The 15,220-nt window shown below is 39.6% G+C and overlaps 1 protein-coding gene across 1 annotated transcript in view; it reads right to left on the bottom strand.

Moving 5' to 3' along the window:
• The window catches only part of ADGRG4 (adhesion G protein-coupled receptor G4), a 117,647-nt gene that overhangs the window by 56,996 nt on the left and 45,431 nt on the right, over nucleotides 1-15,220 (bottom strand). The window contains 6 exon segments of the mRNA XM_059883701.1: nucleotides 4,897-5,015; nucleotides 6,777-6,909; nucleotides 7,915-8,078; nucleotides 9,773-9,814; nucleotides 12,693-12,781; nucleotides 15,046-15,145. Of these exon segments, the coding sequence (XP_059739684.1) occupies nucleotides 4,897-5,015; nucleotides 6,777-6,909; nucleotides 7,915-8,078; nucleotides 9,773-9,814; nucleotides 12,693-12,781; nucleotides 15,046-15,145 (647 nt within the window).

Genomic DNA, 15,220 nt, shown 5'->3' with positions numbered 1-15,220 from the left:
GGGTGTGGAGAAAAGGGTACCCTTATACACTGTAACGCTGGGCTGGAAGAAGCACAAGCTGGAATCAAGATTGCCAGGAGAAATATCAATAACCTCAGATATGCAGATGACACCACCCTTATGGCAGAAAGTGAAGAGAAACTAAAAAGCCTCTTGATGAAAGTGAAAGAGGAGTGTTACAAAGTTGGCTTAAAGCTCAACATTCAGAAAACTAAGATCATGGCATCTGGTCCCATCACTTCATGGGAAATAGATGGGGAAACAGTGGAAACAGTGTCAGACTTTATTTTTTTGGGCTCCAAAATCACTGCAGATGGTGACTGCAGCCATGAAATTAAAAGATGCTTACTCCTTGGAAGAAAAGTTATGACCAACCTAGATAGCATATTCAAAAGCAGAGACATTACTTTGCCAACAAAGGTCCGTCTAGTCAAGGCTATGGTTTTTCCAGTGGTCATGTATGGATGTGAGAGTTGGACTGTGAAGAAAGCTGAGTGCTGAAGAATTGATGCTTTTGAACTATGGTGTTGGAGAAGAGTCTTGAGAGTCCCTTGGACTTCAAGGAGATCCAACCAGTCCATTCTGAAGGAGATCAGCCCTGGGATTTCTTTGGAAGGAATGATGCTAAAGCTGAAACTCCAGTACTTTGGCCACCTCATGCGAAGAGTTGACTCATTGGAAAAGACTCTGATGCTGGGAGGGATTGGAGGCAAGAGGAGAAGGGGACAACAGAGGATGAGATGGCTGGATGGCATCACTGACTCGATGGACGTGAGTCTGAGTGAACTCCAGGAGATGGTGATGGACAGGGAAGCCTGGCGTGCTGCAATTCATGGGGTCGCAGAGAGTCAGACACAATGGAGCGACTGAACTGACTGACTGACTGATACACTGTTTAGGTAAATGCAAACTGCTGCACCACTGTGGAAAATAATAAAAAGTTAGACATAGAACTACAATATGATCCAGCAATACCACTTGTGAGTATATATCCAAAGGATATAAAATTATTATCTCAAAGAGATATCTGAACTTCCTTGTTAACTGCAGCATTATTCATAATAACAAATATATGAGAATAACCTAGGAGTCTGTAGAGAGGTAACTGAATAAATAAAATTTTATTATATGTATATATGTATACATACATATTAAATGGAATGTTATGCGGCCTTCAGTCCAGCTCAGTTCAGTCACTCAGTTCTGTCCTACTCTTTGCGACTCCATGAATCGCAGCACGCCAGGCCTCCCTGTCCATCACCAACTCCCGGAGTTCACTCAGACTCACGTCCATCGAGTCGGTGATGCCATCCTGCCATCTCATCCTCTGTCGTCCCCTTCTCCTCCTGCCTCCAATCCCTCCCAGCATCAGAGTCTTTTCCAATGAGTCAACTCTTCGCATGAGGTGGCCAAAGTACTGGAGTTTCAGCTTTAGCATCATTCCTTCCAAAGAAATCCCAGGGCTGATCTCCTCCAGAATGGACTGGTTGGATCTCCTTGCAGTCCAAGGGACTCTCAAGAGTCTTCTCCAACACCATAGTTCAAAAGCATCAATTCTTCGGCGCTCAGCTTTCTTCACAGTCCAACTCTCACATCCATACATGACCACTGGAAAAACCATAGCCTTGACTAGACGGACCTTTGTTGGCAAAGTACTGTCTCTGCTTTCCAATATGCTTTCTAGGTTGGTCATAACTTTCCTTCCAAGGAGTAAGTGTCTTTTAATTTCATGGCTGCAGTCACCATCTGCAGTGATTTTGGAGCCCCAAAAAATAAAGTCTGACACTGTTTCCACTGTTTCCCCATCTATTTCCCATGAAGTGATGGGAAGATGCCATGATCTTCCTTTTCTGAATGTTGAGCTTTAAGTCAACTTTTTCACTCTCCTCTTTCACTTTCATCAAGAGGCTTTTTAGTTCCTCTTCACTTTCTGCCATAAGGGTGGTGTCATCTGCATATCTGAGGTTATTGATATTTCTCCCGGCAATCTTGATTCCAGCTTGTGCTTCTCCAGCCCAGTGTTTCTCATGATGTACTCTGCATATAAGTTAAATAAGCAGGGTGACAATATACAGCCTTGACGTACTCCTTTTCCTATTTGGAACCAGTCTGTTGTACCATGTCCAGTTCTAACTGTTGCTTCCTGACCTGCATACAGATTTCTCAAGAGGCAGATCAGGTGGTCTGGTATTCCCATCTCTTTCAGAATTTTCCACAGTTTATCGTGATCCACACAGTCAAAGGCTTTGGCATAGTCAGTAAAGCAGAAATAAATGTTTTTCTGGAACTCTCTTGCTTTTTCCATGATTCAGCGGATGTTGGCAATTTGATCTCTGGTTCCTCTGCCTTTTCTAAAACCAGCTTGAACATCTGGAAGTTCACAGTTCACATATTGCTGAAGGAAATCCTGTCATCTGCAGCAACATGGATGAAACAGAAGAGTATAATGCTAAGTGAAATAAGCAAGACTCACAAAGATCAGTATGCATGATCTCACTTATATGTGGAATCTAAAATAGTCAAACTCACAGAAGCACAGAATAAAATGGTGATTACCAGGGTTTAGAGAAGAGGGAAGTGAGTAGTTACTAATCAACAGGCATAAACATTCAGTTAAGCAAGATGACTAAGTTCTAGATATATACTATAAAACATTGTGTCAGCCGTCAATAGTAATGCATTGTACATTTTAAAATTGTCAGGAAAGTAGGTCTCACGTAAAGTGTTCTTACAACAATAAAATTAAATTAAAAGAAGAAAGAAAGTAGATTGGGCTAGGGGAAAGAGGGAATGGAGAGTGATTGCTAACATGTATGGTGTTTCATTTAGGAGTGATTAGAATGTTCTAGAATTAGTGGTGATGGTTGCACAATCTAGTGAATACACTAAAAAGCACTGAACTGTACACATTCCATGGCTGAATTTTATGTCAATATCTCCATAAAATTTTAATTACATTGAGATTAACTTATCAAATCACAAATATCCAAAAATCTGATAACATGCTGTGTTGATTTGAAGATGTTCAGAAACAGGCACTTTCACACCTTGTAAGTGGGAGTATAAGTTGGTGCAACTATTACAGAGAGCATTTTGATATCATGAAAAGTACGATTGATTTGAAAAGATACATGCACCCCAATGTTCATAGCACTATTTACAATAACCCATACATGGAAGCAATGTAAATATCCATTGACAGACGAATGGATAAAGAAGATGTGGTGTATATATGTGGGATATTACTCAGCCATAAAACAGAATGAAATAATGCCATCAGCAGCAGCATGGGTGGATCTACAAGTTATCATACTAAGCTAAGTAGTTCAGACACAGACAAATATCATATGATATCACTCATATGTGGAATCTAAAATACGAGAGAAATGAACTTATTTACAAAGCAGAAACAGACTCAGAGACAAAACAAATTTATGGTTACCAAAGGGGAAGCAGGGAGGGATAAGTTAGGAGTTTGGGATTAACACACTACTATATACGAAATAGATAAACAACAAGTTCCCACTGTATAGCACAAGGAACTACACTCAATATTTTGTAATAACATACAATGGAAAAGAATCTGAAAATTTATATATACGCACACATATAACTGAATCACTTTCCTGTACATTTGAAACTAACACATTGTAAATTAACTATACATGCATGGATGCTAAGTCGCTTCAGACATGTCCGACTCTGTGACCCCATGGACTGTAGCCTGCCAGGCTCCTCTGTCCATGGGATTCTCCAGGCAAGAATACTGGAGTGGAATGCCATGCCCTCCTACAGGGGATCTTCCCAACCCAGGGATCGAACCCATGTCTCCAACAGCTCCTGCATAGCAGGCAGCTTCTTAACCACTGAGCCACCAGGTAAGCCCAAATTAACTATACTTCAATTTTAAAGCTTCCCTGATAGCTCAGTTGGTAAAGAATCCGCCTGTAATGCAAGAGACCCCAGTTCAGTCCCTGGGTCAGGAAGATCCACTGAAGAAGGGACAGGCTACCCACTCCAGTATTCAAAAATGCCAGAAGAAATAAAGCAAGCAAGAAAAAAGAAATGCTAATGTAAAGTACAGTGTTATCAATTCAAAAAATTTTGGCATAGCAAATAAAAATAATTTATCTTAAAAAAGGTATGATTGACCCAGCAATTCTACTTTTGGGAATTTATGCTTTGAGCATACCATACTTACACAAAATGACATGCGCACAATATCCATTACAGCAGTTTTTTAGAAAACAAGGTGTAATTATCAAGTTAAATGTCCATCCATATGGACATCCATAGGCAACAGTTTAAAGAAATCAATTGGGGCATATCTGTGTTAATACAATGCAGTGAAAAAAAATAAGGAAGCTCTTCATACATTAATACGATAATTTCTGCAATATAATATTAAGAGAAAGAAGCAGGGTACAGAACAGCATGTATATCACTTTCCACTATGTGTACAAAAAGGGAAGAAGAATATACATACACGTGCACATTTCCTTATAGATGCATAGGTATCTCCATGGATACTAACTAAGTGGCTGGGGTCAGCTGTGGGAGGAAGAGGTTTTACAGCATATCCTTTTTAATTTTTTCAATATTGAACTATATGAAGTATTATCTACTAAAACTCTTAAAAATTAAAATAAAACAAAAATAATAACTAACCAAACGTCATAAAATAGAAAATACTATGAAACAAAAATCACTGACAGTTCTGACTTCTCACGCTCCACTCCCACTTTCACCACCAATAACTACCTCATTTCTGAAATTGGATTGTTGTCAGGTAGATTTTCCTATGGGAGGTTTGCCTGTATTCTCTCTGACCTCAGGTCAAGTAGACAAACTAACTGAGGATCCATTATTTCTCTAATGTGTGCAGAATAGTCTTACCATCACTTATTGTAATATTAGCAAGATCCACAATCTTATTAGGAAGCGCTTGAAGCAATTTGCATTGTTTAAACTTTGGTTTTTCCCAGTGAGATTTGCCAGTGTCGATACTGATTGAGCTGAAAAAGAGAGGAGAGACGAACAGAATCTTCATCGTTGGAGGATGAGGTCAAAATAGTTTGAAAGCGAATGGTGAAGGAACTGGTATGTCTTTGGCATGCCTCCCCTAAGCCTACTGCCAGATTCCTAGCTGAGATGGCAAAGGTAGGAACCCAGTGTTTGTACAGTGAAGAAAACTTTGCTCTTGGGGAGCAAGTGAATCTAGGGTTCCCATAAAGGAAGCATAGGCAACAGAGCCCCACATGGGGCAGGGCCACGTCCACTAGACCAAGAGTCAAGGCAGAGATTTTTGCCGCTCTGGACGTGACTCCTACCCTCACTTTTGCCTCTTACCCTCATTTTAAGAGAAAATTCCTGTTACAATTGTGGTCTTTATTTCAGCATATTCAATCACTCAAGACAGTATAGCCCCCACTGTGGATCATTGGCCCGCATCATCCACCCTCCACTATGCCCGATCCAGTTCAAGCCAGTTCATTGCAAATCAGCTAACCCATTTATCAGGAGTCTTCTGTGTTCTAGGACTGGTAGTAGGTACTACAGACAAGCAAGACAGCTCCTTGAGGAGCTTGCAACTTGGTGCTTTGAGATTGTAAATGTAACTACATTTATTAGGCAAAATATGAAATGGAAAAACTGTAGAAATGAAACTGAATCTATTGAAACACCAAGCAAGGAGAACTTATTTGTAACTTTTGAGCTGAGCTGGGCACTAAAAGAACAGAGATGGAGAAAGTGCCCCTTCCCCACAACCAAAGAGAGCAAATAGCACAAGCAGAGAAAGAGATGCAAGTCCAGAAGGGCAACGGTCCATCTGCGGGGGAAGGAAAGGGGCCTGAGGGTGTTAAGTACTTTATTTAGGGTTTTGGATTTAATCCTTAAAGCAATATAGAACTGGAGTGGGAAATCGGCATGTTGGCAGCCATACTTCAGGAAAATTATGCTGGTAGCAGTGTGAAGTAGAGCTGGGGGTGGGGAGGTAGTGGGCAGTTAGAAGGCCAGGAGAATGCTCTAATTGTAGGCACCCAGGGAGTGGCAGTGGGGTCAGAAAGGAAAGGGCAGATGTGAGCTCTGTTTGTGACCATAAAAGCTGCATGACTCACTAAGTGACTAGGCATAGGGAAGAAGAGGTAGGACTCAGTCACCTTCCAAAAGACAGGTTTTACATTTTTGTCAAAACCTGCTGTCCCTCCCGTCTGCACACTTAAGTTAATGGCATAAACCGGTAGCAAAGAGCAAGAAAAGAGGGGCTGATGAAAAAAGGAAAATGTTAAAGTAAAGAATAGTAGAGTGATTTAGTAAATTATTATGGGCCATCAATGAGGTAGCTTTTGAGGCAGGTTTTTGAAAAGGTCATTAAGACAATAAATGTAAAGCATGGAAAATGTTTGATAAACCACTGAGTGAAAGGTTAAATAACATTACTGCTATAAGAAGGGTGAATACCAATACATAAAATTTAAAATGCATTAAAGGCTATGTGGGAAAAAAAATACCACCACCTAAAAGCAGCTGTGTTCAGGTGGTAGGATCATGGGTGGTTTTTTTTTTTTTTCTCTTCTGTCTTCTTGAAATTTTTTTCTGAGTTGTTATTATGTGGCATGTGTATGCTTAAGCAGACCCAAAAAAGTGAAAGAAAGGAAGATGGGCACTAGTGAGGGAAGGAGGAGGTGTGCTCAGACAAAGGACTTGGAAACATGCTCCCAATTAAGCAGATCTTTGTGTACCCAACTAGCAATTAGAACTTAGCCGGTGCATACCAGAGTCTAGTAGCACTTCCATCTTCATTTTTTATGCATCTAGTTTGGGCTGTCTCAGTAGGGTTGGTTAAGAGCCACTTATATGTCCCTTTGTATTTAGAGGCTGTTTCTTCGGCTTTGCACTTTCTAGGCTCTACAGAGAAAATGAATGCGCATTTGAAAGGGCAAAAGGCACTTAAAAGTTTCATGAACATCCATTACCACCCATCATTATTACCCTGCACATAAACATCAGCAAATAAAAGGGGAAACTTTTCTACCAGGCGATTTAAAGCAGGTTGAAAATAACACTAAATTGAATCTTTTTTTAAAAATAAGGCTCCCAGTCAGATCTCACATTTGGTCCTTTGCTTTAAAACTACCACTTGACAGGACAGTTTTTCTGCTTTGGTTTCATTAAAACGGTACATACGCAATGAAAAACGTCAAGCCACACAAAGAGATGTAGAGTAAAAATCGAAAGTCCCCACCTGCCGACTGCCTTCCTCTTGAGTGCAGTTGTTAATAGTTTGGGGTGCAGTGACCAGACACTAAAGGCTGACTTCTCTTTCTTAATGGACTTTGGGCTGGACTTGGTTTTAATAAATTCAATGTATTCATCATAAGTAGTATAGATCAGGATGCTCTGTTCTGATATTGATGTTAAAAGCAAAGTTTTGCTGCCAAGTGTTGTCACATAAAGGGAGATGTGTCCTGAGCTGTTTTTGTTAGAAAGTCCCAGTTTTTACTGACCACCCACTTGGTTTGTTTGATTTCAGAAATCAGGGTGGCCAGAGAAGCAGGTCAGCAAGCCTTGCCCAGCCATCCCAGTCTCCTCTCTAAGGACATAAAACACCTTCCTCTCCTTCTCTAAGTATTTAAGCAAGAGAAAAAGTGGTCCCACTCCACTGATGAACTGGCTGCTGCTAATATCCAGAGCAGGTCGATGGTCTCTGGTAAATCCTCTGGTACTCTGGATTTTTTTTACAAGCTCTTCCAGGTAAAAAGGCTGTCAGGGCACAATGAATACCAAGGATGTGGAAAGGAACTTAAAGACAGTTTCTCTCCCCCTCTGAAGGCAGGGCTTCTTGCTATGCATGCATTTGGAACTTTATTAAAAAAGGGAATTAATTCGTATGAAAACACTCACCCAAATTACCTAGTTTTCTCATTGCAGCATGTCCAGACTTTACTGATAATATCAACTGATCTTGTGTGAAGTTTCCATGCATGAAGTTGCCATGTATTTTACTTTTGATCCTGCTAATCAATTTGGTGGGTGCTAAAAAAGAGGTGGCCTTTATGATGCCCTGACAAAGACAGCTAAAAAGCAGAGCAAAAGAGAAAGATGTTGCAGTTACGGCCACAGAGTGCAACTTGGCCTGCGGTGCTGAAACTCTGTGCAGATGACTTAATTAGTACTCCATAAACATCAAGCATTTTACAGCTATTAAGTGGAAATCTTCAGAAATGATGGAGTATAGCACATTGAAGTCATCTGATAAATTTTCTCATATCCAAAACAAACAACTCAAAACCCATTTTTAAAAGAACAGTCAGCAACATTTGCATTATGTTGAAATTGACTAGCTATGCAATTTCTAGGGGTTTGTGATAATTAATAGAGAAGATGGAGCATTCAGAGAAAACCTTTTACTCTTCTGGTCTCTAATTTATCCATCATTACCTCAATAATAAGGCAAATAGGCACATGCTCAATTAGTCTAGAAAACTGTGCTCTGCAGAAGGCCTGTTTCTATAATAAAATAATAATGATGATAATAATAGTAGCCAACATTTGTAGAGCTCTTGTCTGCATGTTTTAATTCATGTTATCACAAGAACCTTATGAGGTAGTGCTATTATTACCCCCATTCTGCAGATGAAGAAACTGAGCCTTAACCAAGGTCACAAAGACCTAATATCTTATTTTGGAATGTTCTGTCCATTAAAGATATGATGTGAAAGAACAGGGCTGTTCTTAACTTCAAGCTCTATAGCGAGGTCCTCAGACATTCTCAGTACTCTATCTTCCATTACAAAGCACATTTCAGACTCACAAGTTTACCTCTGCTTTTTCTCCATTTCCGTTTGTAGATCCATCTTTTGGAGGAATACTCTCTTATATTTCCTATCAGCTCTTAAAAGTCAGATGTGCCTGTGTTTACTCAGAATTTCTCTCTATGTCCAATCGAAGCCACGCCTGCCCCATCCCCACCGCTGATCCGTATTTAGGGAAGTCCTTGTTCATACTACCCGTTCCACTGGTAGCCAGTCTCTTCTCGGCTTTCATCTTCTCAGTTTGAAGAGGACTTTTCTTTTTAAACCTCTCCTCTTTCTGCAAGAGTAGAGCAGACCCTCTACCGTTCACACCCTGAATATTTTAATGACCTTCCCATGAAACTTCTGTAGTTATATGTCCTTTTATTTCTTTCTTTCTTTTTCTATTGGAGTATAATTGCTTTATAATGTTGTGTTAGTTTCTGCTGTACAACAAGGTGAATCAGCTCTATGTATACATACACTCCTTCCCTCTTGAATCTCCCTCCCACCCACCCCCATCCCACCCACCCCCATCCCACCCCTCTGGGTCTATATGTCCTTCTTGGATTGCATCAAGCAGAACAACAATAATAGCCAGCGTTCCAGGAGGACCTGGACCACGAGCCTGAACAGGACCGAGGCTGCTTTCCAGGTTGTTTTGCAATTTCCCTGCTCAGTATTTCGTGAAGTTTTTTGATGACAACACTATATTGCCCTATCCCCAAATTATGACCACTTTGGACCCCATTTTCTCTTCACTACAAAGAGGCAGCAGGCAGGCTGCTAGGCTGTGCCATGACCAACTAAAGCAACTTATTTCTTAAAGGCAAGAGCCCAATTACAGCATCTGCAAAATAACCAGCAGGTACTTTGATCTCCCTCTGACAGCTCTGACCAACAGGCTACACATACAGAATTAAATGGAAAGAAAATTAAAAGTAGATGTACCAGCTCTGAATAAACTCAGCTCCTACCTGTATGGTACGTGGGAAATTGTAGCCAGTCCTTGCCCTTCTCTGTTTCAAATAACGCAAAAAAAAAAAAAAAAAAAAAAAAGTACATAGTCACTGAAAACTTTAAACAAATGTCACAATCGACTACAGGCCTATTGTTAACAACTACAATCATAATTATACTTTATATCTATGTAACCCATTGCCATCTACAAAGCACCTGCCAAACATCAATGCATTATTCCTGACACCAACACTGTAGGGTGGATAATGCACAGATGTGTACCCCATTTTCTAGTCTCAGAGAAATTAAATGATGTGCCCAGTATCCCACAGCTGACGGGTCACAGAACTGGCAGCAGAATCAAAGCCTTCAGACTCTGGATCGAAACATGGTGATGACAAATAAAACACTACCAGGATTTCATGCTCTACGTCCTGTACTAAGCACTCTATGTGGGTTATTCCATTCCTTCTTTCCAACATCCTGGTGAGGAATGGTCATATTATTATCTCCATTTTACAGATGAGGAAACTGAGGCACAGGGAGTTTAATTAAGTTGCCCAAGTTCTCATAATCAGGAAGTGGAAAAGCAGGGAGTCTAACTCAGGCAGCCTGACTCTGGGGGCCACATTACCACCCAAAGGCTTTTACACCTATTATTTGAGAGGAATTTTATTTTATTTTATTTTATTTTATTTTGGCCCCGCCTCCAGCCTAGGCTTCCGCCTCGCCGGGACCGCGCTGCCCGGGGGCGCCACGCTTCGTCCCGGCGCGCCCACCCACTCCGGAATTTTAGTTATGTCACATTATGTATACTGTTTTCAATTTTTACATTCTGACTCAGGTATTTACATCATTTTAAGTGATGGCAGATAATTTGGAATGCACTGTAGGCTTGACTATATTTTGTGTAGTCAAAATATTTATCTCAGATTTAAATAACTTAAAACCTTGGTGCATACTAATTCTTTCAGAATCTAACATTGTAAACCTTTAAGGCACTGGAACAAATAATGGGAGATAGTTTTGTCACATTGACTTGAATTCCACACAAGAGTGGATTTATTACGTGAACGCCCATTTTGCAAATAATTGTGTCACTCTTGGAAAAAACAGGTTTCTTTGCCAGATGCCTACAACCAAGAACTTTCATTTATCATTTGCAATCCTCAAATCATTCCATACTCCCATAGACCCCAAAATGTGCCTCAAAAACTTACCACATAGACAGTTCAGAGATGCAGAGATTGGTTTTCTTAGTGGATTCTTGTGCAGATCCCAAAGAAAGTAATGTAATTTGCCCTTCAATTATTACAGCTGAACCTTGCCTGATAATATGCACTTGAATGGAAGAGCTATTTACCTATATATAATCAGGTATAGGGTGGGTTACAAGTGGATTTGTTTTGAAAAAATACTTACAAATTGGTCCATGGTTAGTTCTTCCCCAGGAATGTCTCTGTACCAAAATCACCAGAAAATTATAGGAAAATAAACCACAGTACCAAATACATGAGAGAACAAGTTCAGGAGAAAGACAACTGTGGGTAGAATGGTAGAATCCCCCTGCTTGAAATTCAGATAATACTAGGGCTTTAAGGAGACACTTTAAAATTAGAGCTGGGTCTAAAATGCCTGTTCAACCCTCCTGAAAAAAAAAAAAGAGCTGGGTCATTATTTGCATACCAAAATGGTGGTAAGCCTTTGACTCAGCGATCCCACTTCTAGGAATCTATTCCGTAATAGTATCAGCAGGGGTGTATAAAAAATATATATACAAAGGTGAAGAAAATCAAATGTCCAATTGGATAAATACACCACAGCACATCCATACAAAAGAATTCTATGCAGTCATTAAAACAAATGAGCTACATCTGTAAGTATTAGCTGGAAAGGATATACATGATATATTCTAAGGCAAGAAAAGAAAGTTGTAAAACAGAATGTGGTCCCATTCTCTTAGTAAACTCATGACAACAAATCTAGAGAAATATGTAAATATATAAAATAAGCCATTAACCAGAGTTCTTAAAGTAGGTGGGGAAAGGCAGCTTTCTGGAGATTTTTGCTGTCCATGTCATATATTTCTGTAAAGCTCTAAGTTTTTACATTGACCACATATTACCTCTGTAATAAAGAAAAATCATAGACATAGTTCTTTGAAAGAATGGTGTATACTTTAGACATTTCCAATTTTCTTTTAATAACCTATCATGGATTTACTTCCATTACTTTCTGTGAACTTTCTTGAACCCATTTATGTTTGAACATGCAAAAGAAACAAAAATCCCAGTGTATGGAAGACAGGCAGTCACACTCAGTGTTTTTTAAAAAATCAGCTAACCATGGTGTACCAGAACCATGCTTAGTTTTCAAAGGGATTCTTTGGGATTTTCCTTTAACAGAGGACTAGTATATGTGCAGGACAAGAGCAAAGAAAATCCTCCTCAGATGACCAGTTAACTTTGTTACGGCCTTCTGGGTAGTACTCAGCACCTGCCAATTTCACTGCAATCACCTCTCCAAATCCCCAGGCAATTCTGGAACTAGCTAGCATTCCTCACTTGAAACATTGCAAGTGCCCTTAGAATTTCTAATTCTTGAAAGTGCATTATCCAAAATAAAAGGACTTATCAATCCTCATACAATGGCCATCCTTAACCTTTCATCCCTTTAAGACATGATTTTTTTCCCTAAGTCACAGAAGCATAGCATTTTAAAGCTAAGAGGGGTTTTAGGGGTAACTGAGTCCAATTCCACTACTTCCCCTATTTACTTTTTTCTGTTTTGTTCTCTCATTGACTTTATACCTTACAGTAACAATACAAAACCTCTTTATCAATCTGAAGAGAATCTATAGTCAGAAGGGAAGATGCAACTCAAAATGCAGCAGTCTCAAACAAAAACCAAGGATATACCTTCCAGATAGGAACAGACCCACAGCAGATGACATTCACATACCTGCTTTTAATTTGAACAGCCAGATTAGCAAGAACAAATGCACTGTCTTGAAATATAGAATTCAACTGTAAAAGATAAAACATTTGTTTTAGTACTCCTGCTCCTCTTTCTTAACCCAGCCAAGTTACCTGAGATGATGTGATCGTTAAGCTGCATTTATTATTTCAGTTGGTTTAACATTTCCATCTGCTCCACTCAGCTTTTTGATTTACATTTTACCTATTGGTATGGGATGAACTGCATCCCTGCAAGATTCGTGTTGAAGCTCTAACCCACGAATGTAACTGTATTTGGAGATAAGAACTTTGAGAAGGTAGAGAAAGTGCAGAGTGTTAGTTGCTCAGTCATGTCTGACTCTTTGTGACCCCATGGACTGTAGCCCACCAGGCTCCTCTGTCCATAGAATTCTCCAGGCAACAACACTGGAGTGGGTTGCCATTCCCTTCTCCAGGGGATCTTCCGGACCCAAGGATTGAACCTGGGTCTCCTACATTGCAGGTGGATTCTTTACCATCTGAGCCACCAGGGAAGCCTTTAAGAAGGTACTTAAGGCTAAATGAGGTCATAGGGTGGAGCCCTGATCTGACAGGACTAGTGTCCTTATTGAGAAGAGGAAGAAACACTAGAGATCTCTCTGTGTACACACACACAAAAGGCCATGTGTGAGGACACAGTGAGAAGCCAAGGACAGAGGCCTCACCAGAAACCGACCTTGCCAGCACCTTGATCTTAGACTTCCAACCTCCAGAACTGCAAGAAAATAAATATCTGTAAAATAATATATACATAATTTAATCATTTTGCTGTGTGTGTGAAATTGGCACAGTATCATAAATCAACTATACCTCAATTAAAAAGAAAAAGAAAAAAAGTCTGTCATTTAAACCACCTAGTACATCATGTTTTGTTATAGCAGGCCTGGTGGATGAATACACCAACCCATTTTTCAAGCACTTATAATCATGTTGTATATACTTGAAAATAAATGCTGATGGGGAGAGAGGGGAAACAGACATCATCAGTTACTGTTGGTGAGGGTGCAAGTTGGTACCACTTATCTGGGAGGCCACTTAATGATAGTGATCAAAATGTAAAATATTCATGTCCTTTGACCTAGCAATTCCAGTTCTAGGAATTTATCCTACAGAAATATTCAAGTACACCCCCTTCAAATTTATTGCAAGAGCATTACTGTCAGCATTGTTTCCAAATAGAGAAAAAAAATAGAAACAAACTAAATGTCCTCCAAAGGATGCCTGGATTAAAGCTACCACATTACAACCTCCTAAGGAAATTGTTTTAAAGTGTATGCTGCTGCTGCTGCTGCTAAGTCGCTTCAGTCGTGTCCAACTCTGTGCAACCCCATAGACGGCAGCCTGCCAGGCTCAGCCATCCCTGGGATTCTCCAGGCAAGAACACTGGAGTGGGTTGCCATTTCCTTCTCCAATGGATGAAAGTGAAAAGTGAAAGTGAAGTCACTCAGTCATGTCCGACTCTTAGCGACCCCATGGACTGCAGCCCATCAGGCTCCTCCGTCCATGGGATGTTCCAGGCAAGCGTACTGGAGTGGGGTGCCATTGCGGTAGGTCTATGTTTACTAGCATGAATGAGCCTAAAGACACATGGTTAAGTGAAAAGAAAGCAAGTTGCAGAATAGCATAATTAGCATGATTCCAGCTACTTTTGCAAAAGAACATGTATGAATCACTGTTAATATATATAGAAAAAATCTGAAAGAAAATGCTTCAAACTGTTAAGAGGTGTTAATACAATAAGTGATATTAGGGAGGACATTTATTTTCTGGATTTCAGATTTTAGTGTCTGAATTTTTTACAGAGAGTAGGTATTACTGCTTATTATCAGAAAAATGTAAGGATAAATAAAACATTTCTTGTGTAAAGAGAGAAGAAATGAAAGTACAGAAAACAAAAATATTTAAGTACAATGGCATACACTGTTATCACAGCTCTCCTAGGTTCCCCAAGTAGGGAAACATGGCAAAGGTGAAGAATTCATATCAGTGGAGAGACATGGACAGTTCTAAACCAATTAATAACACCTCATAAAAGCTTTCCAGCATTGACACTATAAAAGACAAACCACATACATCTTCATGTGTTGCTTAGAGAGTGGATAAATTTGCCAGCAAAAAGAAAAATCAAAACCAATGTGCTGTAACGTATTATGCATAGAAAAAAGTGAAGCCTAGTTTTATATATATCGGGTTGGCTAAAAAGTTCAAGTTTTTCTGTAAGATGTTACATATTTATATACATATATTTATTCACTTTTTTTAGATGTAGCATAAATAGTCAATAGATTATTTACCCATTTTTTTTGCAAATTCTTTCCAACACTGGTAATAGGGATCCTTGGCTCTTCATCAAAGACAGAGAGGCTCATTTCAATATTATAGAAGGAAACTGTAAAAAATAAGGAGATCAATTTCATTCCTTTAGTTCAAGAAATTTAACTTCTGCAACTCTGGTCAAAACTGCTCTTC

The sequence above is a fragment of the Bos taurus genome, chromosome X (assembly GCF_002263795.3).
Source record: "Bos taurus isolate L1 Dominette 01449 registration number 42190680 breed Hereford chromosome X, ARS-UCD2.0, whole genome shotgun sequence".
NCBI classification, from domain to species: domain Eukaryota; kingdom Metazoa; phylum Chordata; class Mammalia; order Artiodactyla; family Bovidae; genus Bos; species Bos taurus.
This window is presented reverse-complemented; position numbering and strand designations above follow the sequence as displayed.